We start from the raw sequence: 25,407 nt of genomic DNA, 5'->3' as shown, positions 1-25,407 counted from the left end.
TAACTAATATGTTATAACTGGAATCCCTGGCCCGGGTCTCGTGCACCTTTCTTGAGTAGGTGGAATCCATCAGAGATAAAGCATTAAGTAAATGCAAACAAATTATAAACTCTCTTTAATCCATTTTAATCTGCTGCCTTTGCCTTGTCTCCAATATTCTTATCCTTGGCCACTCCCCTAATTTAGTTTTCCTATTGAAATTGTACAGTATCCCTAATCCTGTGATAAATCAGTGCTTTTATCATCTGTGTGATCTGATTTTTCTCACCATGACCAAAAGTCAAAGGGGAGTGCTTCCAAAGTCTACCTAGAATACCAAATTGCCAAAACTCAATTCTACTCATAATAGAAAAGAGAGGCAAAAAAAAAAAAAAAATCTGTATTTATTGTATTTGGGGGGAGTTATGTCATTGCAACATGTTTTCATTAGCATTGTGCCTGTTTTGATATACTTGTCCACTAAAGGAATGTAAAAATAGTTATTAATTTTGGCACTGAAAAAGTATCATTTTAGTAAAATAAAAATTTAGGCTGGTATGATTGTTATACATAGCAGTCGTTCTTTACATTTAAGGAAAAAAATTCCAGTACAAGCTTCAATCACTGTTATGATATAGTCTACATTTTACAATAGAGTTATTTGAGAAAAAACAAACAAACATTAAAATCACACACATACACACACTTTTAGACAGCTTTTTAAAAAGTGCTCTTGATCTAAATTCTATTTCTCTCTTCCTGTAGAGTTTTGTAGAGTGACATGTTGGTTGGTTGTGTCAATGTTGGTCCCTGGAATAAGATTATCATCTTCTCCTTCAATTAAAGAATCCCACTGATCAAAATCTTTCTGCAGTCCTGGAAGAGAAAAATGTTAACAAGAATATGAAGCTTTGGAGAGTATGAGACAGCTCAGTGCCTCTAGGTGGCAGGACAGCCTCACAAATTACACCACAAACGGCCACCAAGTCTGCACAGAAAGACTATTCCCTTTAACAAGCTAGACTTCCAGGGCGCCTGGGTGGCTCAGTCCCTTAAGTGTCTGGCTTCAGCTCAGGTCACGGTCCCATGGTTTGTGGGTTTGAGCCCCACCTTGAGCTCTGTGCTGACAGCTCAGAGCCTGGAGCCTGCTTCAGATTCTCTCTCTTTCTCTCTCTCTGCCCCTCCCCTGCTCATGCTCTGCCTCAAAGATAAATTAACAGGTAGACTTCCTATCTATGATATGTAGCATGAGAAGCAGCAAAACTCAATCTCTCAAGTTTCTTTCTTCAAACTGATTTACTGTTCTGGGACATTGTAAACCAACTGGAGACAGTTAAAATGGGACTCACACTGCAATAAAGCAGTTTTGTCTTAAGAAGCACCTGGTTTATGTCATGAAACACTCTTAGTTTCTTACCTAAATGCTTTTGTAAGAATGCTAATGAAGCTTTGTTGCTAAGATCAATTGCTACATTTGAATCGATATCTCCTTTTAAAGTGAACATGTATCCAATTATTTTGCCAGTTGCAAAAGTGAAATCCACAAAATTCTGATGCACTGAACCCCTGAAAGAGAAATGAGAGGTTTATAAATCACATTGTTTGACAAAATTATTTTGGTACTTAGGGTGCAGGAAGGATACTGGTCTAGGTAGCCTATTGAGTGAAAACTAAGGAAACAAAACTTGTAGATTTGATCTCTGTAGATGTGTTTGTGGGTCACAGGCTGTGCATCTTAGTATCTATACATCTTCCCCTCTAGATAAACAAAGATTCCTGAGTTCCTTGGCATCTTGGTTTTAGAAGAAATGATTCCAGCTTTTTGGTGGGCTAGAGTAGTCCCAATTTGAGCTGACAAAATGTGTTACGTGTTGCAGGGACTATATACTCAGAGCCAGAAGCCTTTACCAACACTGTTTAACTTCGTATCTATGTGATGCCATTCAAAACACACTGCACTAAACCTTGGATTAAATATTTGGTGGGGGGAACCTCTTTTCCTTGTATTATTTAAGCTGTAAACACCTTACAGATATCATTTACACTGCTCTTTAAATCTACCTAACATCAAGTAAACGGCCTTTTTTGGTGATCACTTTCCACTGCCTCTAAGACATTTGACACTTTCTCGCCGTTTTTTTTTTCCTTTTGTTTCTTTGATCTCGTTTCCCTTGTTTGTACCTTCCCTTCTTCCCGTAACAACTCTGTTCTCTTCACATACATATAGACATTCCTCGATATTCTGCTCTCAGACCATTTCTTCCCCTACTTGGTGGTCTTATCTACTCCCAAGGTTTCAAGTGTAAGACACAAATTCTGTCCTGCCCGGTTTGTGGCCAGACATCTCTACTCTGGTTTCCCCGTCCCAAGCTAAGAAATTCCGAGATGAAAACATATGTCTCCAGCCCTGAATGGTGCAACTCTTCCTCTTCACTTTGCTGCTGCTTCTAAGCAAACACCACTCTTTCAGTTATCTGTACTCAAACCAGAGCCACCTGCCTCCTGCTCCTTCTTCCCTGCTTCCAAACACAACGTGAGTGTCAGAAGGTAGAACCGGGTCATGAGAGGGCTGGGAGTAGAAAACTGGATGCTATCAACAGTGGAGGAATGGCCTCAGGAGACAGAGAGGGTCGGGGAGAAAGGGAGGGTGCGGTCTAGATGGAGGGAGGACCAGGAAAGAGTAGGGGTGTGGTAACCAGGGGAGGAGAAACAGGGGGAGTCCACAGTGTGTAACGGATGCAGAGAGCAAGGCTGAGGCTGCGAATAGGCTGCTGGGCCTTTTATGTCCTCCACAGGACGCATTTCGGTACATTGGTGGCGTTCAGGAAGCTGGTCCACAGGAGTCAAAGTGGAAATGGAAGTCAGGATGAGCTCTTAAGTACGGGCTATTCTTTCCAGGCTCCTCGCAGAGAAAGGATGAAAAAGGTGAAGAGCCTAGTAAGGAAGTGGGGTTGAGGGAGGCTAGGCGTTCTGCATTACCTCTGTTTTAGGATTAGACTTATACACACAAATATTGAAGTCCTTAACTAACTTGAAGCTAAATTGAGGTCCTTAACTAAACCACCTTAGACCCTCCTCACTATCTGTTTAATGTCTCTTGATCCTTCAAGGCCAATTCTATTCCTGTGTCTTCCAAGGTGTCTTCTGACCACATCAGATAGAAAAGACTCCATTCTCCGACCCTATCACAGCGTTTATCACCTATGCTCTTTGTGGTTTCCTTCCTGCCACCACTTGTCTTCTTTGAAATAAACCATGTTTCAGATAGAAGAGGAATGCCCCCTACCTTATAACATCACATTGTGAGTTCAAAACTCTTTTGGGATTTCTTTTTCACATTCATGATATACGCGTATCACAGATGCTCAAGGGGGCCCCATTATAGCTTTTGGGAATTTCAAAATTCTTTCCAAACAGGTAAACACATTGCCGATCTCAACAGATGCTCTGACTTTTTTTCCAAAGAGTTCCCAGCCTGGCTTAATGATACAATACCTCTCCCTACCCTCGCCCCCCCAAATGCATAAGCCTGCTCTTGTGTTTACATAAAAATAGCATGTATCCTAATGCAAATTTTAATGATCAATATATGAACGACATATGTTAACACTGCTCAAAACATTTGCATTTTAAAGAGTAAACACAAAGGCTCTTAGACCCTGAAAGTATCTAATATTCTCCCTTAGTGAAAGTCTAAACAGTGAATTTAACAACTCTGGGACGGCTACCAATGGTATCTTGGGATGCTTATCCAAGTTTCAAGTTTCTTTTCAGAGGATGAAATAAATCACTAATACTTACCTGATTGTAATCATTTTTCTTTCTTTGTCAGGTGAGTAGCATTTTTTCATTTTTATGATATTAGCAGGATATTGGAACCGTTCCGAGTTGATAAAAAAGAGGGGCTGAGGAATTCTGGAATATACTTCATCACCCAATGGAAGCATCCATGCATCCAGGGCAATACCACACCTGCAGGTGTTTGTCGACAATGATAAAAGAAAGCTGGTTACACGCTGGCCGACATACAGCGTTCCTGATGATGCCAGGATTAATGGACATGCACCACACTGGTTCATTACAGGTTAATCTCACTGGTACTATACTTCAGTGTGGGAAGGGAATATGATTAGCTTCATAAGACGGTCGACTTGGCATCACATAATCATTTTCTTTAGGAGACATTTAGGAATCGTGACCTTTAGAACGATATAATATGCTTAAAATGTTTTCATTTTTGTTACGGTCTTCAAAATACATTCTCGAACAAGTAACGATTTCTTCAGAACTGTAGGGTGTCTGAAGAAATACAATACATGCACTATTGCCCCTGTTGCCAGCACGTACGGCCAGTCTGTGGTTGATTTATTATGCCTTTTTCAGAGCAACCGTTGGACCACTTGCTTTGAGGTACCACACCTGAAAAAGTGGGGCTTGAAGAAAAACATAGGGGGCGTATCATTCGAAAATGTAACTTTCTTTTTAAAAGTAAGTTTATCCTGTTTCTGGACCTTTTGGACACTCGGTTTTATGTGCTAAATGGGCAAACTAAGATAATTCCCTTAAATGGAAACCGATTTTAAGGAAGAAATGTGAGATGAAGTTTCAGAGATGATCCTACCCATTTTCTAACTGGTTGGCTCTACATGATCTCATTAGTCTGTGATGACATAGTTCAGGAAAGAAAGTATTTTTTTCTGGGGTCTGGTCCTGACTCTCACCCAAGTTAAGTGTAATTTAAGACCTCTGTCCATCTTAAGGATGGGAAAAAAAAAAAAAATTAAAAATGCCCTGCATATTGAGGAAGTCTAGAAATACTACAAGACGCATTACTGGCATCACAATCATATGTCATATATGAAATGTATACGGGGGCGCCTGGGTGCTCAGTCGGTGGAGCGTCCGACTTCGACTCAGGTCATGATCTCGCGGTCTGTGGGTGCGATCCCCACGTCAGGCTCTGTGCTGACAGCTCAGAGCTGGAACCTGCTTCAGATTCTGTGTCTCCCTCTCTCTCTCTGCCCCTCCCCCGCTCACGCTCTGTGTCTCTCTCCCCAAAATAAACAAACACTAAAAAATAATAATAATAAAATACAATGATGTATCAAGATAAATTTCCAAGTGAAAATGTTAAGTCCTTAAGCAGATAAATAAGAATGATGAAGAAAAATATATAGGAATGGGGAGATCTTATGATAGCAAAAGAAGTAGATTATTTCTGTCTAGGAAAATTCATATAGAGTACTTACGGAGGCAAAAGAACAGACTTATAAGCCCTGAAGGGTCCCTTCCTCATTAAGAATTTGAAAAATACTCTATCTCACATGGGTTCTCACTTCCTCTCTTCCAATAGCTTACTGTTTTCTCTCTTTGCCTCCTCTTACCTGAATCTCTGGTCTTCACTAAGAGTCTGAATAACTGTGGCTCCACCAAAAGAATGTCCAATTACTGCTAATTTATTCCTGTCAATAGAGTCCTATATGAAAAAGCATGATATATATTCATAACTATCTCACAGGTTGTTAGAATAGACTAAATTAGTTTTTAAATTATAAAATTATTAATAATTTCATGGGCATGGTTAAGTACCTTGATTTCTTATAAAAGAAATACATACATACATACACACAAATACACACATACATACACGTGTATGTACACATATATGTATATACGTATACACAAATAACACACACACACATACACACACACACACACACTGAGCATTCATAGAAGTTCAGAAGTGAACTTAATGATCTTCCTAGGCACCCACACTTGCAACACCAGCATCATTGCTGACTTCTGCCTCTCCCTCCGTCCACATTTAATTAGTTTGTTCATTTCATGAGTATCTATTGAACACCTGCTCTGTGCCAGGCACCGTAGTTCATTTTCAATGAGCTCTCAGTCTATCAGTGAAGAAAGAGACATGGACACGTGATGCAAATACAACAGGGTGGTGCCAAGGAGCTAGGAGGGTGATAGTTCGCCAGTCCAGGGCGGGGATGACAATGGGGTCCAAGAAAGCTTCTCGGAGGAGGTGATGCCTGACTTGAGATGAAGATTAAGCAGGACTCAGGGAGAAGAATGTGTCAGGCCAAGGGGAAAACATGTACAAAATCATGGAGACAGGAGAGGGAGTAGACGGTCGAGGGACAAGAAACTCTTCACTGTGTCAGGAGAACAGAGAATCATCTTCTACCCAGGCTGAAGCCCTTCTACCTAGTCCCCTCTACTCCCTGTCCTCCGTCCTCCATACACACTCTTGGGTCTTTGTGCATGCCGTCCACTTTGATACTCTTCCACCTCCTGTCCATATTCTGCTTAAAACTTTTGGCCACCATTTCAGGATCACGCTCAACAATATGCAGGAGCCATCCGAGAAATGACGACACTTCTGCTGGAGCTCTTGAGTTGAACCACAGAAACGGCTGCTTCTGTAGCTCAAAGCTGACTGTGGGCAATCTCATCTACAGTTCAGCCTAGTTCATTCCTCATCACTATAATACTTCACATACACTTTTTTTTTTTTTAATTTGCAGCCTTTTGTCACACGGTTCCATGCATTACAGCAGAAAAGCAGATGATAAGGAATAAAGAACTACAGGACAACGGAAATGACTTTTTCAAGCTCACCTTCAGTTGTTCCACATCAAACTCTACATCTAATGCATTCTTCACTGGCTTTCCACGATCAATGTCCAGAATCAAATCGAGAGCTTGGGAACACTCCTTTGCCCTTTGGCGCACCTGGTGTGATTATTAGAACAAGGAAATGACCAGTAAAGAAGCTGCGATACTTATTTTAAAGAGTGTGTACGAGTTGCTTGTGGGAAAGACGATTGATTGCTTATAAACTACAAATGTCTCAGTGTTTAGTGACTGGAACACAACCTAGTGTAAGGACACAGGCTTTAGCCCTGCAGGTAGTTACAGCTGAGCCCAGATCCTGTCTCTGCTGCTTCCCCACGGTGTGACTTCAGACGGTTTCCTTAACTTCCGGAGCTCCCATTTGTTGTGTAATAATGCCTACCTCAGTGAAATGTGGGCGGGGTTAGATGCAATGACATATGGAAAACGCCCATGGTAGTAAAGCTTGGCACAAAGGTGGAAGCCAATGTGCCGTCTATCACTTATCTTCCAGACTCCCCCGTGAGCCAAATACGGTTATTATTCACTACTTTGCAACAGGTAAAACACAGAAGCAAAATAGAGTAAGTCGCTTGATCGAGATCATCCCACTAGGAAGCGAGGGCATCAGGATTCAAACATAGAAATTTGGATTCTAAGGCCTGGACTCTTAATATTATCCTATACTGCTTCTCCGAAAAGTAGTGCTTTTAATATTGCCTTGGCAGCGAGGGTATTTATGGATTCCTTTTCTAGCACCTCTGAGATTCTAAAATTAGAAGTTCTTTTTCTTTTTTAATTTTTTAAAATATTTATTTATTTTTGACACAGAGAGAGACAGAGCATGAACGGGGGAGGGTCAGAGAGAGAGGGAGGCACAGAATCTGAAGCAAGAGCTGTCAGCACAGAGCCTGACGCGGGGCTCGAGCTCATGGACCGTGAGATCATGACCTGAGCCGAAGTCGGACGCTCAACCAACTGAGCCAGCCAGGCGCCCCTAAAATTAGAGAAGTTCTGATGCCAATGATTTCTGAATATCTACTGTCATCTCTCAAGATTTTTATGTTGGTCTTTTGTTTTTACCATGATCCAGACTTTTCATCAAGGGAGCTGTATCACTCTGAAGATCTTCCCACAGGCCTTTTGGGAATGGGAAATGGGAGAGCTCCGAGCAGACCTTACCATGTGCAAATTAAATCAGCAAGCATCATCATCGTGCATACGATTTTTAGTCACCACGCCTCCTCCTGCTGCTGCAATGTACCTGCTCATTTCGTAGAGGCACCTCCTGGTCCCCTGGTTTTAGGGTTTTAAGATAGAGCCAAGACTTGTTCCCTATTTCTACAGCAGACTGGTCCCTGAAATAGTAAGTCGCAGACGCAGATCCGTCTCTACAACACAAACAAATCAATTACTTACATTCGCTCTTCCTCATCCCCATCCCGCACTTCACTCTGATCTTTCCGACTTCCCTTTCTTCTTCCACTCTACCTTTGTTTTAAAACCGTTCTCACTCGTCTGTGGACTGTGAGGAACTTAACAGAAGACCGTGGGGGAAGGGGAGGGGAAAAAAAAATAGTCACAAACAGAGAGGGAGGCAAACCGGAAGAGACTCTGAAATACAGAGAACAAACTGAGGGTTGCGGGCGGAGGGGCGGAGGAGAGGGGGAAAATGGGTGATGGGCATTGATGAGGGCACTCGCTGGGATGAGCACTGGGTGTTGTAAGTAAGGGATGAATCACGGGAATCTACTCCCGAAGCCAAGAGCACACTGTGTGATGGCTAACTTGACAATAAATTATATTTTAAAAATAAATGAAAATAAAAATAAAACCAAAGAGGCCCCCAAGGGAGTCCTCAGAAAGAGCCATCGCTGCAGGTCAAGTCAACCCGTCCTATCGTCATTGTTCTAGGAGGCCCCCTCGCAAACTCATGCGTGGAATCCAATCCCAGTGCTGCCATTTTTTCACTGTGTGATTTACAGCAAGTTACTCAACCTTTCCCAGCTTCATTTTTCCTCCTCCTTAAAAGAGTGATAACAGTAACCATTTCAGAGGGTTGTTCCAAAGATTAAATGATGTAGGAACATGGCACACAATGACAACTCTAGAAATGCTAGCTGGTTTTCAACTCTTGACAATTTAACTCAGTCCCCTTTTTTCCCCTCATCACGTAACCATAATTGACAATTTCATTGATTTCTTTTTATAAATCTTCTTGGAAGTTAGAGCCCAGGCGACATACCTGTGTTCTACAGCAGCAACTATGAACCCATGAGATGCAAGATCAATGCCAACAGCAGAATAAATTGTCCTTCAAAACAAAACAAACAAACAAACAGGAAGCACTGAAATAGCTGTCATGCAAAGGCGGGGTCCACTAACGAGCCTCGGAATGTGGAAGCCATCACACCCCTGTGGTAGTGTCCAGGGGTACACCAGAGAGCTGTGGTTCTCAAAGGGGGCACACTTCTGCCTCTCGGGGGATACCTGACAATGTCTGGAGGGAACTTCATTATCATGACCGGGCAGAGGGTGCTGTTGGCACCCAGTGGGTAGAGGGATGCTGTTAAAAATCCTACAGTGCACAGGGCTACCCTCCACGATGAGAAATTCTGAGAAATGTCAGTAGTCCTGAGGTTGAGAAACCGTGATGCAGTGATTCTAAATATTGCCTTTGAGAGCACTGGATTTTAATCTTGGTCCTACCACTGATCAGGTATATAAGTTTAGGCAATTGCATTACCAGATCTTTGTCTGCACCTGTAAAATGGGACTTTATAAAGCCTTTGCTTTAGAACAGTTAGAAGGTTTTGCTAAGACAGCATAAGTAGGAAGGCAGTGTAGTGTGGTGCTTAAGAGAACACGACCTGCTGTCTGACCACTACATTTTAATCCACCACTTATTAGCTGTCTGCTTTGGATAAGTCACTTATCTGTCCTCTGTAACACTATGATAACTGGTGGGATTCTTGTAAGGGTTAAGTACATTAATATGTTTTCAGTGCTTATAACCACATCTAAAACAGGGGAAAGGCTGAACACGTGTCAACTGTTATTTATTTAAATGACTGGAAACAATCATGTGCTAAGTAGCTGCATTGACCCCTTCCAGTTCCTCATTCTGGACGATCTTCTCGTGTCATGCATTCAATAGGAAATGGCAATAGAGAACCAAAGAGAGGTAGTGGGAACTATGTCCCCTATTGTTGAAGATACGCAATCTACCCAGGAAGGGGAAATGGGTCTAGTACAGGGATCAGCAAACGTCTTCTGTAAAAGGCCAGAGTGTAAATATTCCCAGCTCAGTGGGCAATACGATATCTGTCACAGCTGCTCAACTCTGCTGTCGTAGCACAAAAGTCGCCGCAGACAATGCGAAAGACGAATGAGTGTGGATGTGTTTCAGTAAAGCTTTATTTATAGAACTGAGCAGCAGGCTAGAGTTGGTCCTCAGATTCTAACGTGCCAACCACTGGTCTGGTAGAAATCAAAGAAATGGCTCCAACTGAAGTACCGAAGATAATTTCTTATTGTAGAAGCTACCCAACTTCTGGTCAACTAAAAGTCACCTTTTATTTTCTGAAAGTCTTATAATCCTCTGAGGTAGAAAGAAAGGTAGGCAGTTGAGAAAACAGAGGAGGCGTGGGTGTGGCGGTCATGAAAACGTGCCACTCTGAGATCATGCCACAGAAAGCATAGTTGACTAAAGACCCCACCGAGCCCCTTCCCCTTTGGATCCACCACCACCAGCTAAGCTTCCTGTGGGCTGTGCCCAGTGACTGGGCATGGCACAGGTACCAATGGAGACCCATTCCTGTGAGATGCGAGGCTCCTTTGATGAGCAACTTCGAGTTAAGCACTCTCTCATTTGGCCTGGTCCAGTCTCTGCTAGAACTGTGCTGTAATCTGGGATTCTCTACACCCAATCTCTCCATTCCCCATCTCCTTCCCAAGTGTCCAACCTGCATCATGGTCTGAAGATTCTGTCTTTTCCTCTCTGTTCCCTCTATCCTTCACGGGCATTTCTCTCCATAAATGTCTTTTATAGCCAATCCAATCTTGGTGCACGCTTCTCAGAAGGCCTGAGCTAATCCAGGGGATGGTTTTGAGAGTGTATTGGACTATAGAAGGGTGACAGCCCCAAATGCCACCTCTTCTGTCCTCGTCATGAGGCTAGTCCCCATGAGCTGGAAGGAGAGAACAAACTACTTGACCAGATAGGGCTGGACTGATCAACAGACCATGGCCAACATTTGAGGAACCCCAATTCCTCCAAGACGGGGGTGACCATGATACTCCAAACTCTGCTCTTCTTTTTGCGGGGGGAGGGCAGGGAATGCATTGCCATTGGGCCTTAGGGGTTAACAGTTTTCCTCTCACACATTACCGGAATGCTCCAAGACCATGAGAAAAAACTATTAGTGGGTATTTTTCACCAGTCCTCAGAGGAGAATTCCAGTTTGCAGGAGTTGTCATTGAACCTAGACAACAATGAGAGATTATAATTAGTGTTTGCTCCGACTTGAATGTTGCCGCCTAATTTGCATCTTCTTAGTAGAAATCCTAACTCATGGAATTTATACTTATGTTTTTATGTGCTAATAGTAAATTCATTAAAAAGTCTGCTGCTAGATGCTTAACACCCAAAGACCTGAAGCATGTAGTTTTTCCTAAGACGGTAAAATCATGAATTACCAGTTTTCACTGCCAGCTCTGAACTGAGGGTGAGACATTTTACCCCTTACAGGTGTATTCAGAAGGCTGTTCCTGAGCACCAACCCCGGGTCTTGGTGAAACTTCAAAGGGAATATTCTGAAACCAAACTACCGAATAAACCTTAGGAGCGTTACCCTGAGAACCAGAATCTTCAAATCTCCTTTCATTCCATGCTAATTTGGTAATGATCAAGACAGACCACTGACTTCATACCCGGATGTGCCTTTGGATGCAGCTCTACCACTTACTATTGACCCTGAGCCAGTAACGAGAACTCTCCGAGTCTCCGATTCCTCTTTTGCACAATGGAGGAAATGATACCTGATAGGGCTTTTGTGAGAATGTTATCTAAGTAGGCAACATATGTAAAGCGCCTATCTCGTGCCGTAAGAAAGGGCTCACAACGTGGAAGGCATTGTCTTCCCTCGTTTCACTTCTCCATTGCTATTGTCATTATCACCATGAGTTATTTGTGTTTCATTTTCTCATTTATAAAATGGAGAGGCAGTCATAAAGCTTGAACGTGATGATTGCCGTGGAAGTGATCTGTAACTTATTTGGCACCATAAAGAGGTGTTAGTTACGGTTCCATCATTTCTGTTATTAGGTGGTTTTTAGGAAAACTCCAAGGAGATGTTTCAAAGAATGCCAAAAGTGGCAGGTAGTTTTGAGAGGGAAATTTGAAGATGTAGTTAACACCGGCCCAACAGTAGTGTCTGGTCAAACAGATAAGGAAGGAAACGTCTATATTCGTTTTAAGTAGACAAATGAAGTGGGGAATGCACATCAGATTGTCTTGGTGAGGGAGGCTGGTCCCTTGGCGGGTAGGAGATGAGAATGAGAGCAGAGTCTCATCATTTATGACGGGTGAGAAATTAGTTTTCACTTTCGTACAAAGCATACAAAAGGGAAGTGGGCACTTACCAGATTATTGCTTCCCTGCAGTATATGAGCAGGAATATCAAAGAATATCTGCCATGGGCAGATATTACAGCCGCCTTTAAGTCTGGCACTTTCCCTACCTCCATATACCCCGATATATGCAAAACGAACAAAACGAGGACCCCTGTTTCTCTGACAGTTGCCTGGGCTTTTAAGAAGCAATTTGTCATCTTAGAAGTTTAGACTGGAGAAAATCTACTTTGATCTTTGCCAGAAACTTCTGCTGTTTTCAAGGTTTTCTTATATTCTAGAGCCTACCAAAGCAGGATCAACAGAAATCTTACCAAAAAAGAAGCTCAGTATTTTGCCCATAAGCCAGTGTGTTCCAAGAAATTTACTAAGACCAAAAAAATATTCTTTGTTTGGGATCCAAAGGGTGTCAGAGTGGTCATCCTCTTGGGATGGATAATACAAACGCAAGAAGGTGCCCTGGAGAGGAAAAGAAATCAATGTACTTTTAGTGAAGTTGCTTCTCCATTATGTCCCAACAGCTATTTGGCATATTTAATTAGAGGGGAAACCTCGGCTGTTCACAAGGAGGTCCAGAGAGAACTTTTTTAAGCTGCTGTGGTGCCTGAATACAGTGGAAAGAGAAGGTGAAACATGCTTCCTGAGTGAAAAGAAAGCACGAGCAGACTGGTTTCAACCATTAAGGAAGGGGAAAATAGAGCTTATAGATAAATAAATCAGATGACAGCAACAAATCTGGGAAAGACTTAAGTAGCAAAAGGCTTCTTATGCAACAACATAAATAACAACATGAGTCATTCTCAGGTGAGGGCAAGAGCAAGTTTCAAAACCTTCCAGGGGACCACAGGAACAGTCAATGTCAGAACATAAAGATTAGTGCTATTAATCAAAGCATTACCTTATTACTGTAATCAAACATCAAGTCTGTACAACCGACAGAATAAGAGCCATTTCCTTTGGGAATTTTAGTTTGGCCTAAGCTTGCAGCAGCCATCAGAGCTTGTATTTTATTGACCCATGCTGAAAAAAAAAAAAAAAAAAAAAGTGAATATTATCTCACTGTCATCCATTACACCCCAGACTTCATCATGCAAAAGGAAATTCCAAGGGAATTAAGTTACACCCCTTAGTTTTTGGCCTCCTTCATTTCTTTACCTAGCTAGTAAAATATACAAATAATTATTAAAGGCCTGATATAAGCAAAGTATTGTGGGGCATAAAGATAGAGGTAGACATTTCTTAGGATGCTTAAGACCATCACCTCCTAACACTTATAGCCTTGCCCTTAGCCTCTGCTCTGATCCAGATCATGTTAAAAGCCCCTTCCCCCGACTGTTTTTCCCAAACAGGAACCTTATGTCACACTTCAGATTTGGGCTTACAACTTCCCATTGGGTGCCTCTACCTGCTATCCTTCCCTGAGGAACATCAAGGCCAATGGTCCAAAATAAGATTGAATGGCCATCTCGCAACTCTCCTTCCTCATCCCCCAACTGCACACCCCGCAGCTCCAGCATTTCCTAGCTCGTGTATCCCGAGTCAGAAACCTGGGAACCCTCCTCCTATGTCCTTCTCATCAAACCCCTCCATCCAACGAGTCTCAATTTTAACATTTTGTTTTTAGCCTAAAATTCCCTCTCCAGTATAGCCCCGATCCCCTAATTGTCTATTTACACTTTCAAGGTCTCAGACAGTTGTCATCTCTCCTAACTGTCCTATTCATCTTGGATCTTAACCTTCAAATGCATCCTTCACATTTTACCAGGCTACTCTTCTTAGAATTTGTCAATGGCTTCCTATCACTAAGTGGCTATTTCTGAATGAGGAATATATTGGAATCTTTTTGGAAGGCAGTTTGTAGGCGGTATTTAAATCTACACGTCTTCCTAAGCTACTTCCGTTGCTACTTGAGGCACAAATGTGGCCTATCCTTCCAATGTTCTGGAGTTGAAATGTGTAGATTTCATAGGCGCATAAGTTACATCCCAAGTTCTTGGGCACTGTAAGAAAGACCCTCAGTGATCTGAAGGTCTACTGCCTTTGTACTCTTCTGCTTTTTCTTTACCTGCCTTCCATGGGCTCCAGCACTCCTGAGCGATACACGGAGCTGTTCGACGCCTCGGCACCTTTATAAATTCTATTCCTTGTGTTTGAAATCCCCGGGGCAAACTCCTGTTCGCCCTTTAACATCTTGATCAGATGTCAGGTCTTCTCCGAAGCCTTCCCTCATTCCCCAGACTTGTTTCATTCTCAGTATTAAATCAGTTCCCTCTATGTGTTTCTATCATTCTTTTTTTCCTATCATATTAAAATTATGTGTTTGTATACTCTGCTTCCCACACTAGGCTATTTCTTAAGAGCTGTGTACTTTTGTATCTTCAGATCTTAATGTTGGCACACAGCTGGTGCTCCATAAATCTTTGTGAAAGTAAGCTGAGCTGAGCTTTTCTACGGCTCACCAGGCTCTCATCTGCATCAACCCCTTTATGGTATATATTCTTTTACCCACCCACTCTTGAAACTGTTTCTCCTTCTTTGGTGCCTAAACTCTTCGACACATCTGCAGTTTTACCTGTTACCCTCCTTTCTGAATCCCAGTTGAATCCGTATTTACTTGGTAAGATGGTAAGTCCAACTATCATTATAGCCAGACTTTCACTTTTCTATTTGTCTTTCGGAGCTTGCCTACTTGATATCGTGCGAGTCAATTTCACTGCTCGACAGACTCCTTCAAGCTTTCCATCGCATTCCGCCTCTGCCACTAAGACACAGGGAGCCGTTTTAGGTATGGAACTTATGTCGATATCATGGGGCATCACCCAGAAATGTTCTGAGGTCTGAGAAGAAGCCTGTCTTTCATGTCGGTGACTAATGTGTGAAGCACTTGCCAGCGATGAGCCCTTCAATACACGAGGCTTGCTAGTCAAAGTTGGTCCATGAATCAGCATCACTGGGAGCTTGGAAATCAGGATCTTCAGCCGTACCCCAATTCTACTAAATCGGAAAAGCTGTGCCTATTCAAGTTTGCAAAACGACTAGGCGAAGGTACCAGACCACCTGATCTGCCATTCATAGTCCAATAGTAGGAGCTAGTTCCAAGGAAGGTGGGAGTGAGATGAATGGCCTGGGGTATTAGAGCCAGGTAATCCTATTTTGGATTCCAGCTGTACCCCTGAGAAACTATGGTGCTCTGGTCTAGGCAAGTTGCTCCCCTCTCTTATTCTCATTTGTAAAATGGGGGAAAAAAAGCACTTGACAACCTGCAGGACAGCTGTGAGAATGAAGTGATGGTGGAAGTCAAGGGCCTAGCACAGAACACATCAGCAGCAGACAACTGACATTGTGTGTCCCTTACCTAGAGGGAGTTAACTCTGGCTGCCCAAATTCAAGCCCTCAGAAGAGTTTGAGCAGATGGAGACTAGACCATACTATTTTCCCTTTGGGCAGATTCAAAATCCAAAGTATTTCCTCAGACATTTCAACAACAACAACAACAACAAGCCACTTTACCTGTAAAGGCTAACGGTTTCAGTGCTATTTAGAATCACAAAAGGCTCTTTCCTTCCCATTTAAGATTGTCTACCAAGTCAGGCTTCGTGGTGTAACAGGGAGATGTTAAGCCCTGCCTTTCCCTCTGTGAGGGGCAGGCTGTGTCTGGCTGTGCCCCCACCCACATCAGCCATGATGTGATGGTACGGGCATCGAAGGGGAGGGCTACGGCTCATGGAGTTTGGTGAGGAGCCCAGAGAACGCACAGCCGCCTTGGAGGTACTCTACCTCTGGAAATTAGGAGTTCAGTTCTAGAGTAATGGGAGGTTCCAAGGCCCACAGGGTTTCTCTTGTGAGATCTCAATTCCACCTCGGCTCTGGGAACCTTCTCCAATTACCTAGGAGTGCCCTGGTTCTCTAAATCCTGCTCTACCAAAAAGCCCCCTCGCTCAGCATTCAGGAGCCGCAGGTCAAGGTGAGTCTACAGTTCTGCCCATTTGAAGACGGCCCCTCAGGAATCTTGGAGCTAACCCAGGTGTGGGTGTAGGTCTACAGAGCCCTGTGGCTGTTCAGTGCCAGGGGGGTACAGAAAAGTTTCATCAGCCTGCAGGTAATCCAGTCACTGTCCCCGGTTTCCTGTTCTCCAATCATCGATCAGGACTCATCATGAAGGGAGAAATGAGGAGTCTTATCAGGTTGAGCGTCCATCCTCTAGATGATACAGTTTGTGGTTCAGAACTCATAGATGTCACTCCTTGTTTTTCTTCAACTTTATTTTAATAGGAGCGTTGGAACCTCTGGACTATTGATAGGCTATTAATCTTACGATACATTTTTTGGGGTGTTCATTTGTCAAATATTCCTGATACTCGCTCCTGGGTTTTGAGATGGATTGTATACACGCTAGGAACATTACATTTTCTTATTCAGCTTTATGTCCTCCATTAACAAAAAGTATATTTCGGGGCGCCTGGGTGGCACAGTCGGTTAAGCGTCCGACTTCAGCCAGGTCACGATCTCGCGGTCCGGTCCGTGAGTTCGAGCCCCGCGTCAGGCTCTGGGCTGATGGCTCGGAGCCTGGAGCCTGTTTCCGATTCTGTGTCTCCCTCTCTCTCTGCCCCTCCCCCGTTCATGCTCTGTCTCTCTCTGTCCCAAAAATAAATAAAAAACGTTGAGAAAAAAAAAAATTTAAAAAAAAAAAAAGGATATTTCTAGCCCATACTTTACCTGCATAACCATGTTTTCTACATACTCAGTTAGGATATGAACAACCGCCTATTATCTTAATCCTTTATTTAATCAAGGATTTCTAACAATTTACAAAATATGTATGCATTCGGTTGCTCAAGACTGAATGGGACACTCGCCTTGACTGTGGGACTACAAAAGATAAATAATGTAGTGTCGCTGTTCTTAACTTTCTGCCAGTCCAATGACAGCCTTCCCATGACTTTCAAACATGGGATATAAAACATGTTTTGAAATTCCCACCCTGAGCCAATAAAAAGTGCATGATGTAAATGTCTCCTAGCTGATAATCTGTCCGTCGGGTAAGATGTTACTCATTTCCAATCCTTGGAAAAGGTAATGGGAAAATTAACTTCACTAGGCTGGAAGGTCCTTGAGCTTGACCACAAGCTCACTGTCTTAGTCACCGGTGTATCAGCGATGACTCAACTTCCTGATAAGTGTTGTTGAATGAATGCACCTGTGAGATACTATGCCATTTCCTATGTAAATACAGATACAACATATAGTCTGTCCGACCGATGCATTTGCTTTGCCAACTACAAAGCAAGGCAGTATTTATCAGGTGCAGGGTTATGAAAGCCCTTTTGTAAATGTTACAGTAAGGAGTCACCCATCAAACCTGAACAGCTAGATCCAGAGTCACCAGGTCTGTGGCTTCAGAAGCCACCTACACTGCTCACCTGAGGAGAAGCTGGACAGAGAAGACCGTGCATCACCATGCTCTGGGATTCGCAGGAACCCACAAAACTCCGGAAGCAATCTCTTTGCAATACAGGTCCTTCTCGGTGATGGCAGATGTACCTTTCTAGAGGTGGCTGTCCCACTCTGGCCACCTCTTCTGGGCCTGACTAAACCTTCCCCTCCTCCCCTTCCCTCCCACCACAAGGTAAGAGAGAACAAGAGATGTGCATCCATTCTCCCCTGGAGCTCTTCAGCTGGTCCCTGCTTCCCCTTGTGATAACATAGAAAACATGGTTTCCCTCTGGACCCCAAGAGCCTAAATGGTCGTCTTCTCACATCACCCCCCCACCCCAGTACTAACCAGGACTACACCTGTTGATCAAGACACCTGCCTCTCCTTCACCTTCATGGGAGCAGGTTTTGAGGTTGCCTCTGAGCGAACTCCAGGGGCTTTGTGTCACTGCGCCTGAGTGAGAGCGGGCTAGGGCAGTGAGGGACAGAAGGGGCCACGCTGAGGAAGTTCTCCACAGTGGTTGCCAGCTGAGCTTCCAGTCTGTCTGAAAATGCCTCATCTTGGTTCTGTCCTGCAGTCATGATATTGAAGAAGACAGGCGCTTCTTCAGTTGCAGGTGCAATGAGGAGAAAGTGAGGCTCTCTCCCCGACCCCAGGAGAACAGGTCTCCATGAGCCTTTTTGTAATAGAACTTGGTTAGAAGTCCACACATGCAACTTCTCCGGGGCCACGTGGAATCTGGCCACAGATCAGTTGCTCAAGCCCTGGAACAAAGATGCCTCTTACCTGATGATCTAATATGGGCAACAGGATTTAGGTCTTTCCAGTCAAAAGGATGAACCAGTGCGAGGCTGCTGCAGAGGCAGAAAAGCGCATGCAATTTGGATGGCAACATCTTGGAAGCTGAGGAGTGGTTTCAGCTTAACCTTCTTCAAGGCAGGTTATTAAAAGAAAAAAAAAAAAACACATGCAATCAAGAGGACTTTAATAGGCTGACAAATCAGGGAGATTAAGGCACTAGCAACATGATTTTACATACAATTATGGGAAGAAACCCCCTGGAAAAAAATGGAATATGCATTTTCTGGGCCGGGTTTTTGAAAGGCATCAAGGTGGCCAAATCCTTGGGAATGCCGGATCATATCATAGCGCGTAGAAATAACACTTTGAGGCAGTCATATTAGGTTTCTGGTCACTAATTCTCTAACTCTGTAGCAGTCTAGTTTGGTTATAAAGAATAGCATCAAAATAGAATAATTGTAGCAATCACAGATGGCAGTCAATAATGTCCACACACATCTAGCGCATTCGTAAACACTCCGGAATTTCTGGCTAATGTTTCCGTCACAATTATAAAATGATCATATTGCTGCAGAAATGATGTTTCATTTTTGGTGATCTCTATGCCTCTTCCACACTGAAACCTTCCCAGAGGCAGCGAGGTCAGGCCTTATGTATTCTTCCCACTGCCTACCAGGGGCCTGGCATGCCGTGGGTGTTGCATAAATGTTTACAGAATTTGTGAAAGAATGATTGTAGTCCAACACATGGCATATTAGACTCATGATAATAACAAATGATGTTACAACTAGGCGCTATGCTAACATCTTATTAGCAAAAGCCTATCTTGTATTTGTGCATCATCTTTACCTTCTAGAATTTCTCCCTTCATAAAACTGAATTGTTTCCTCACTGGTAGTAACTTGCTGACAGACTTTTGTTTTCAGATGTATTTCTATGCTTGAATACATGCATAGAATACATACATAGCTATAAATACACACATACATATAAATATCAATATGTAAAACTATACTCTTAAAATTTATTTGCAGAACTTCATTTCAAGTTACCCTTTTATTTATTTATTTTAACGTTTATTTAGTTTTGAGAGAGAGAGAGAGAGACAGAGCATGAGCAGGGGAGGGGCAGAGAGAGAGGGAGACCCAGAATCCAAAGCAGGCTCCAGGCTCTGAGCTGTCAGCACAGAGCCTGATGCGGGGCTCGAACTCACAAGCTGTGAAATTATGACTTGAACCGAAGCCAGACGTTTAACAGACGGGGCCACTCAGGTGACCCTCAAGTTACACTTTTAATTTGATAATATGGTTAGAGTCTTTTCATATGAGTATATGGCACTATAGTTTGTCTTTTTATGTAAAATGGCACTTAGGAGTTGCTCAAAAAGCTTGTTCACTAAACAAATGATAATATTGCCAACATTTGAAGGCTTATTATGTGCCCAGCATTTTTCATAGTTTCTGGCATGTGTTTTCTTATTCAGTTGGCCCTAAAACAATCTGTGAGGGAGATTTAAGTATCCCCATTGTACTGATGAGGAAATTGAGGCAAGGAAAAAACAATTTTTATATAATTTATCAGGTTGGCTAACATACATCGTATCCAGTGTGCTCTTGGGTTTCGGGAGTAGATTCTTGTGATTCATCACTTACATACAACACCCAGTGCTCATCCCAACAAGTCCCCTCCTCCATGCCCATCACCCATTTTCCCCATCCCCTTTCACCCTCAGTTTGTTCTCTGGATTTAAGAGTCTCTTATGGGGCGCCTGGGTGGCTCAAACGGTTAAGTGTCCGACTTCAGCTCAGATCATGATCTCACAGTTCGTGAGATGGAGCCCTGAGTCGGGCTCTGTGCTGACAGCTCGGAGCCTGGAACCTGCTTCGGATTCTGTGTCTCCCTCTCTCTGCCCCTCCCCTGCTCATGCTCTGTCTCTCTCTCACAAGTAAATAAACATTAATTTTTTTTTTTTTTTAAAAGAGGGTCTCTTGTGGTTTGCCTCCCTCTCTGATTATAATTTTTTTTCTTCTCTTCCCTCATGGTCTTCTGTTAAGCTTCTCAATTTCCACATATGAGTGAAAACATATGATACCTGTCTTTCTCTGACTCATTTATTTCATTTAGCGTAAGACCCTCTAGTCCCATCCACGTTGTTGCAAATGGCATGATTTCATTCTTCTTCAGAGGCAAGGATAATTTAACTGACTTGTCCTGATCAAACAGCTAGCAAGGGCTGGAGGCGGGGCTTGAACCCAGACTATCTGAGGCCCTGCTTTTAACCACAACTTTGGGCGGCACCCATTTCTCTTCACCTTAAAATGATAATCTTCTAAAGTTAACGAACACAATGCCTATTTTAATGACGCTAATGTGTTTAGGAACTTCCTGGATTGAAAAGAGGGGTTAATAGGGGTGCCTGGGTGACTCAGTCGGTTAAGGGTCCGACTCTGGCGCAAGTCGTGGTCTCCTGGTTCATGGATTCAAGCCCCACATCAGTCTCTGTGTTGTCGCTTGCTTCGAATCCTTTCTCCCCCTCTCTCTGTCCCTCCCCCCTACAAAAAGGAATAAACATTTAAAAAAAAAATTTTTTTTAACGTTTTTATTTTATTTTTTTTGAGACAGAGAGAGACAGAGCATGAATGGGGGAGGGTCAGAGAGAGGGAGACACAGAATCTGAAACAGGCTCCAGGCTCTGAGCTGTCAGCACAGAGCCCGACGCGGGGCTCGAACTCACGGACTGCGAGATCATGACCTGAGCCGAAGTCGGCCGCTTAACCGACTGAGCCACCCAGGTGCCCCTAAACATTTTTTTTTTTTAAAGATGACTTAATAAAGGGCTAGAAACTGTTCTCTAAAGAGAGGAGACTCTGTCTCATCGTTCTTGCCCTAATTCATATTTGGAGCAACATGCTAGAACCCTTGGAGACGGCAGAGTGCTGTGTATGCATCCAGAGAAATAGCTACTGAGTTTCCCAAATAAGCAGCAGATGAAGTCGAACAGAAGTCAGGCGATCCGCTCCCCAGCCTCCACCAACCACCCTTCTGTTATACCGTCACAACTGGGGTTTTCACCAAATGACACCATCCGCAGAAAGTATTTACAGGGGCATGAGCAGAGGGCTTTAGAAAATTCTACCCCTGGTGCTCCAGCCCATGGCTGAGTTAGAGGAGCTTCATTTGGCCATCTGGAAAATCACTGGGGATGAAGATGAGGAAGAAGGAAGGCCACGTGAAACACACAAGGAGATCAACAGAGAGTTTTAGGAACACTGGACTAACCCAAAGAAAGTTAGCTTGCCAACAGCTCTGTGGTACTCATGACAGCTTCCCTGTTAACAACCTCAGGAAGAGTTAGAGACGGCCAGTTGCTGGAAGGGCTTCGCCAGGTCCTCCACGCAGGACTGGGGTGCTCTGCCCCCCGCCCATGTTTCTACCAGAACTGTTCCAACGCCATCACCATCGGTCCTCAGAGTGAAGCAGGACAGACTGAAGGCCAGGTGAAATGGCACGTTAGAGTTCCCACCCTGACCTCATGCTAAGCTACAATGGCTCTTGGGGAACCTCAGAACAGACTGCTTCTTGAGTCCCACCCAGACCTACTGACTCGGAATTTTTAGAAGGCACGTTGGGGCATCACGTTGGGGCTTCAGCTCTTGAGGGATCCCAACATAGCCACTCCCAGAATGTAGCATTTGGAAACTGCTGCAGTGGGACGAAAAGAGTACTATTCAGTTAGTATTATTAATTAACTCACTATTTTTTTATTTAAGTCATCTCCACTCCCCCCATGGGGCTCGAACTCATGACCTCAAGATCAAGAGACACGTGCTCTGCGAACTGAGCCAGCCAGGCGCCCAGAGAGTACTTACTACCTGTTTAGAGGTTTTCACCACCCTCTTATAATGTGCTATCTGAGCTCATCCTCAAGAGAGTAAGCCTCTAAATAATTTAATGATTGGCTGACTCACTCATTTGTTCACATACTCATGCACTCAATTTTAAGAGCGCCAATGTGTCAGCCCACGTTTGGGAAAAAAATGCCTTTTAAATCCAATTTTTTTTTTTAATAGATGTGATTTTTTTTATCCTAAAAATTCCGGTGGGGAGAGAGACTTTCAAACAATTGTGGTAAATGCCGTAACAGATTATTTTCAAAATGTAGGGGGAATAAAGGTTTAGTGGACATAAAGGAGAAGCAAACTTTAGCACCTGATTTTTCCTTTTGGGGGAAGATGGTCAAGGAAACACAGAAAGGCTCCGGCTCCGGCCTGAGGTCACCTAGTCACTGTCTGCGGCCAGAAATGGACGGCGGGTCTTCTTCCTTTGGCCCCCGTGTACCAAGTGATAGAAGGATCCAGATGGGTCCTCCCTGCTTTCCACCCCCCCGCTCCCCGTGCCACAGAATGAACTGCCTTCCCCTGCTGCCTCCTGCTGGTGTGCTTTGTGGGATGAAACGATATGCCAACCCTGTCCCCAGCTGATGGCAAGACAGCTGGGTCCAAAGCAGTGGACAATCGTCACCAAGGTTTCCCTGCAGTCGGGAAAGGAGGCCTTCTCTGGGCCTGGCTCCTCAAGGACACCAGGGAAGAAGGCATTTCCCACCCCAGAGAACAGGGGCTCCTGTGCCGTGGAGCCACTGCCAACACAGAAGTCTGCCCCCTTCTGGTAGCATTCTTTTTATTTTTATTTTTTAACTTTTTTATTTACTTTTTTTAAATGTTTATTTATTATTGAGAGACAGAGAGAGACAGAGCATGAGCATGGGGTGGGGGGGCAGAGTTGGGGGGAGGCACAGAACCCGCACCAGGCTCCAGGCTCCAAGCTGTCAGCACAGAGCCCGACGCGGGGCTTGAACTCACGAACTGCGAGATCCTGACTTGAGCCGAAGTCGGATGCTCAACCGACTGAGCCACCCAGGCGCCCCTCTGGCAGCATTCTATACACGTCCTCCTTTGGATACTTTGCAGCCTCCAGTACAATGCTCTGTTTACAGAATTGTTTCACCCTTAGCCTGTGAGCTCCTCCAGGGCAGGGATTGGTCTCATTTACCTCTTTACTACTTACAAAGGGGCCAGTATGTAGCAAGTATGAGTAAATACTTCCTTAATGAGGATGAAGAATCCTGTTTTCTTTTTGGTGCGGGCTACCAAGCAGCCCAGAAACACATTCCCAGATGATTTCACACCAGGGGTGACTTCTCAATACACCACAGTGGGTAGGGGTCAATTACTTGGGCTTTAGTGCCTAGAGCCCAACTGCCTGGGTCTGAATCCCAGCCTGGACGCTGGTAGTGTGACCCTCGGCAAACTATGGAATCCCTCTCTGCCTTATTCCCTCATCCGTAAAATGGGGCTGAGGATGATAATAATATTACCCAGGGTTAAGTGATTAACATGCGTAACACAGTGTTTTTGCATGGAGCTAGATGCAAACATTAGCATACTCGTTTTGCATTCCAAGCACCATGGGTCACTCCCAGGTAGGGAGTTGCTCAATAAGTGTCATCCAAATAAAAGCTAGTGTGCCAATTGAGACCTTGAGATAGAAACAGGAAGTCATGCTTGGTCATCATCCCCTTTGTCCATAGGTGGTTCTGCTGAATAGATCTAGGTTTCATTAAGGGCTCCAATATCTCCCAAACACTGTCATTAGCATCTCCCCTATAATTCTGGGGGAACTTTGTGTTCACTGGCCTTCTCCCCCTCTGCAGGCTGCTGGTGCCCCCATAATGCCTGCGCGCTTCTTATGATCTACAACCTGCCTCTTAAGACTTCTCAAATGTTCCACCTTTCAGCTCCTCACGTGGCTTCTCGGAGTGACAGCTCCCCAGTCTCGCAAGCTGCTACAAGGTACTGGTGTGTTCATGGGGGCTTTCCTCATCGACTTCCAAAATAACAGCCCTTTCCTTTAGCCAAGCTCTCCCGGAGGCAATCTATCAAAGCCCCTGAAGATTTACTCCCAAGGAGAGAATCATAAGCTATTGGGAAGAAATGCTTTGGGGAAAAAAAGGCTTTTCAAAGTCCTGCAAGTCAGATCCTGTGCTCAGTAATCCACTCTGGCTACCCCAGCACCCTCTGGCCTCCAAGCTTCAGACAAGAGCGAGCTGTGCTCTACCATTCGGTACGGCACTGAAGAGACACTCTATAAACTAGGGGACTAAATTGTCCCGAGTATAGTTTGTGATGTAACTTTTGTGTTTGAAGGTGATAGGTAACAGACAATACTTAAGGGGTACAAACAGCTCTGTTCTTGGGATGCAACTTCTCATAATTAAAAAAAAAAAAAAAAAGGGAAAATTGGTTTTTTTGAAACCATTCTTTTCTCTCTGTATTTGGGACAGTATCAGCCAGTACTCTCTTAGGAGGTTTAGTAGTGAAACAGGCAATTCTGGGCAATAAGTCCTTTTAAAACTAAACTAGGGAGGGGTGCCTGGGTGGCTCGGTCTGTTGAGTGGCTCACTCTTGATTTCAGCTCAGGTCATGATCCCGGGGGCGTGGACTGGAGCCCCACCTTGGACTCTGTGCTTAGCATGGAGCCCACTTAAAATTCTCTGTCTTCCTCTGACCCTCTCCCCCAGCTCGCGAGCACACTCTCTCGTTCTCTCAAATAAAAGAACAAACAAACTCGTGATGTTATGAAAAAAGCTAAAGAAGTAATAAGATAATAAGAAAGAGGATTTTGATACACATTTTTAAATGCATTTTAATCAGTTTTACATTTTCTTTTTTTTTTTAAGATTTTATTTTTAGGTAATCTCTACACCCAGTGTGGGGCTCGAACTCACAACCCTGAGATCAAGAGCCACATGCTCTACAGACTGAGCCAGCCAGGTGCCCAGTTTTACATTTTCTTAAAACCTGAATGAGAACTCCCTGGCCCAGGAGAAGGACTTGCTGAAGCATGCTTCTGGAAGTCTCTGGCAATGCTCCTGA

The 25,407-nt window shown here is 43.8% G+C and overlaps 1 protein-coding gene across 3 annotated transcripts in view; it reads right to left on the bottom strand.

The window, feature by feature from the left end:
- Positions 1-364: 364 nt before the first annotated feature.
- Positions 365-25,407, bottom strand: part of PLA2G7 (phospholipase A2 group VII) — a 39,787-nt gene continuing 14,744 nt past the window's right edge. For 2 of the 3 annotated variants that reach the window (XM_019457344.2, XM_019457341.2), the window contains exons 2-12: positions 18,461-18,603; positions 13,139-13,260; positions 12,555-12,699; positions 11,000-11,093; positions 8,855-8,923; positions 7,874-8,000; positions 6,616-6,729; positions 5,364-5,455; positions 3,781-3,951; positions 1,397-1,545; positions 365-855 (exon numbers count right to left, since the gene is read on the bottom strand). In XM_019457344.2, the coding sequence (XP_019312889.1) occupies positions 725-855; positions 1,397-1,545; positions 3,781-3,951; positions 5,364-5,455; positions 6,616-6,729; positions 7,874-8,000; positions 8,855-8,923; positions 11,000-11,093; positions 12,555-12,699; positions 13,139-13,260; positions 18,461-18,569 (1,323 nt within the window). In that variant the 5' untranslated portion in view covers positions 18,570-18,603 and the 3' untranslated portion in view covers positions 365-724. The remainder of the gene's footprint in view (positions 856-1,396; positions 1,546-3,780; positions 3,952-5,363; positions 5,456-6,615; positions 6,730-7,873; positions 8,001-8,854; positions 8,924-10,999; positions 11,094-12,554; positions 12,700-13,138; positions 13,261-18,460; positions 18,604-25,407) is intronic. The other variant, XM_019457342.2, reaches the window with a different exon arrangement.

The sequence above is a fragment of the Panthera pardus genome, unplaced genomic scaffold (genome assembly GCF_024362965.1).
Source record: "Panthera pardus isolate Hobbes unplaced genomic scaffold, ASM2436296v1 HiC_scaffold_17, whole genome shotgun sequence".
Classification (NCBI taxonomy): domain Eukaryota; kingdom Metazoa; phylum Chordata; class Mammalia; order Carnivora; family Felidae; genus Panthera; species Panthera pardus.
This window is presented reverse-complemented; position numbering and strand designations above follow the sequence as displayed.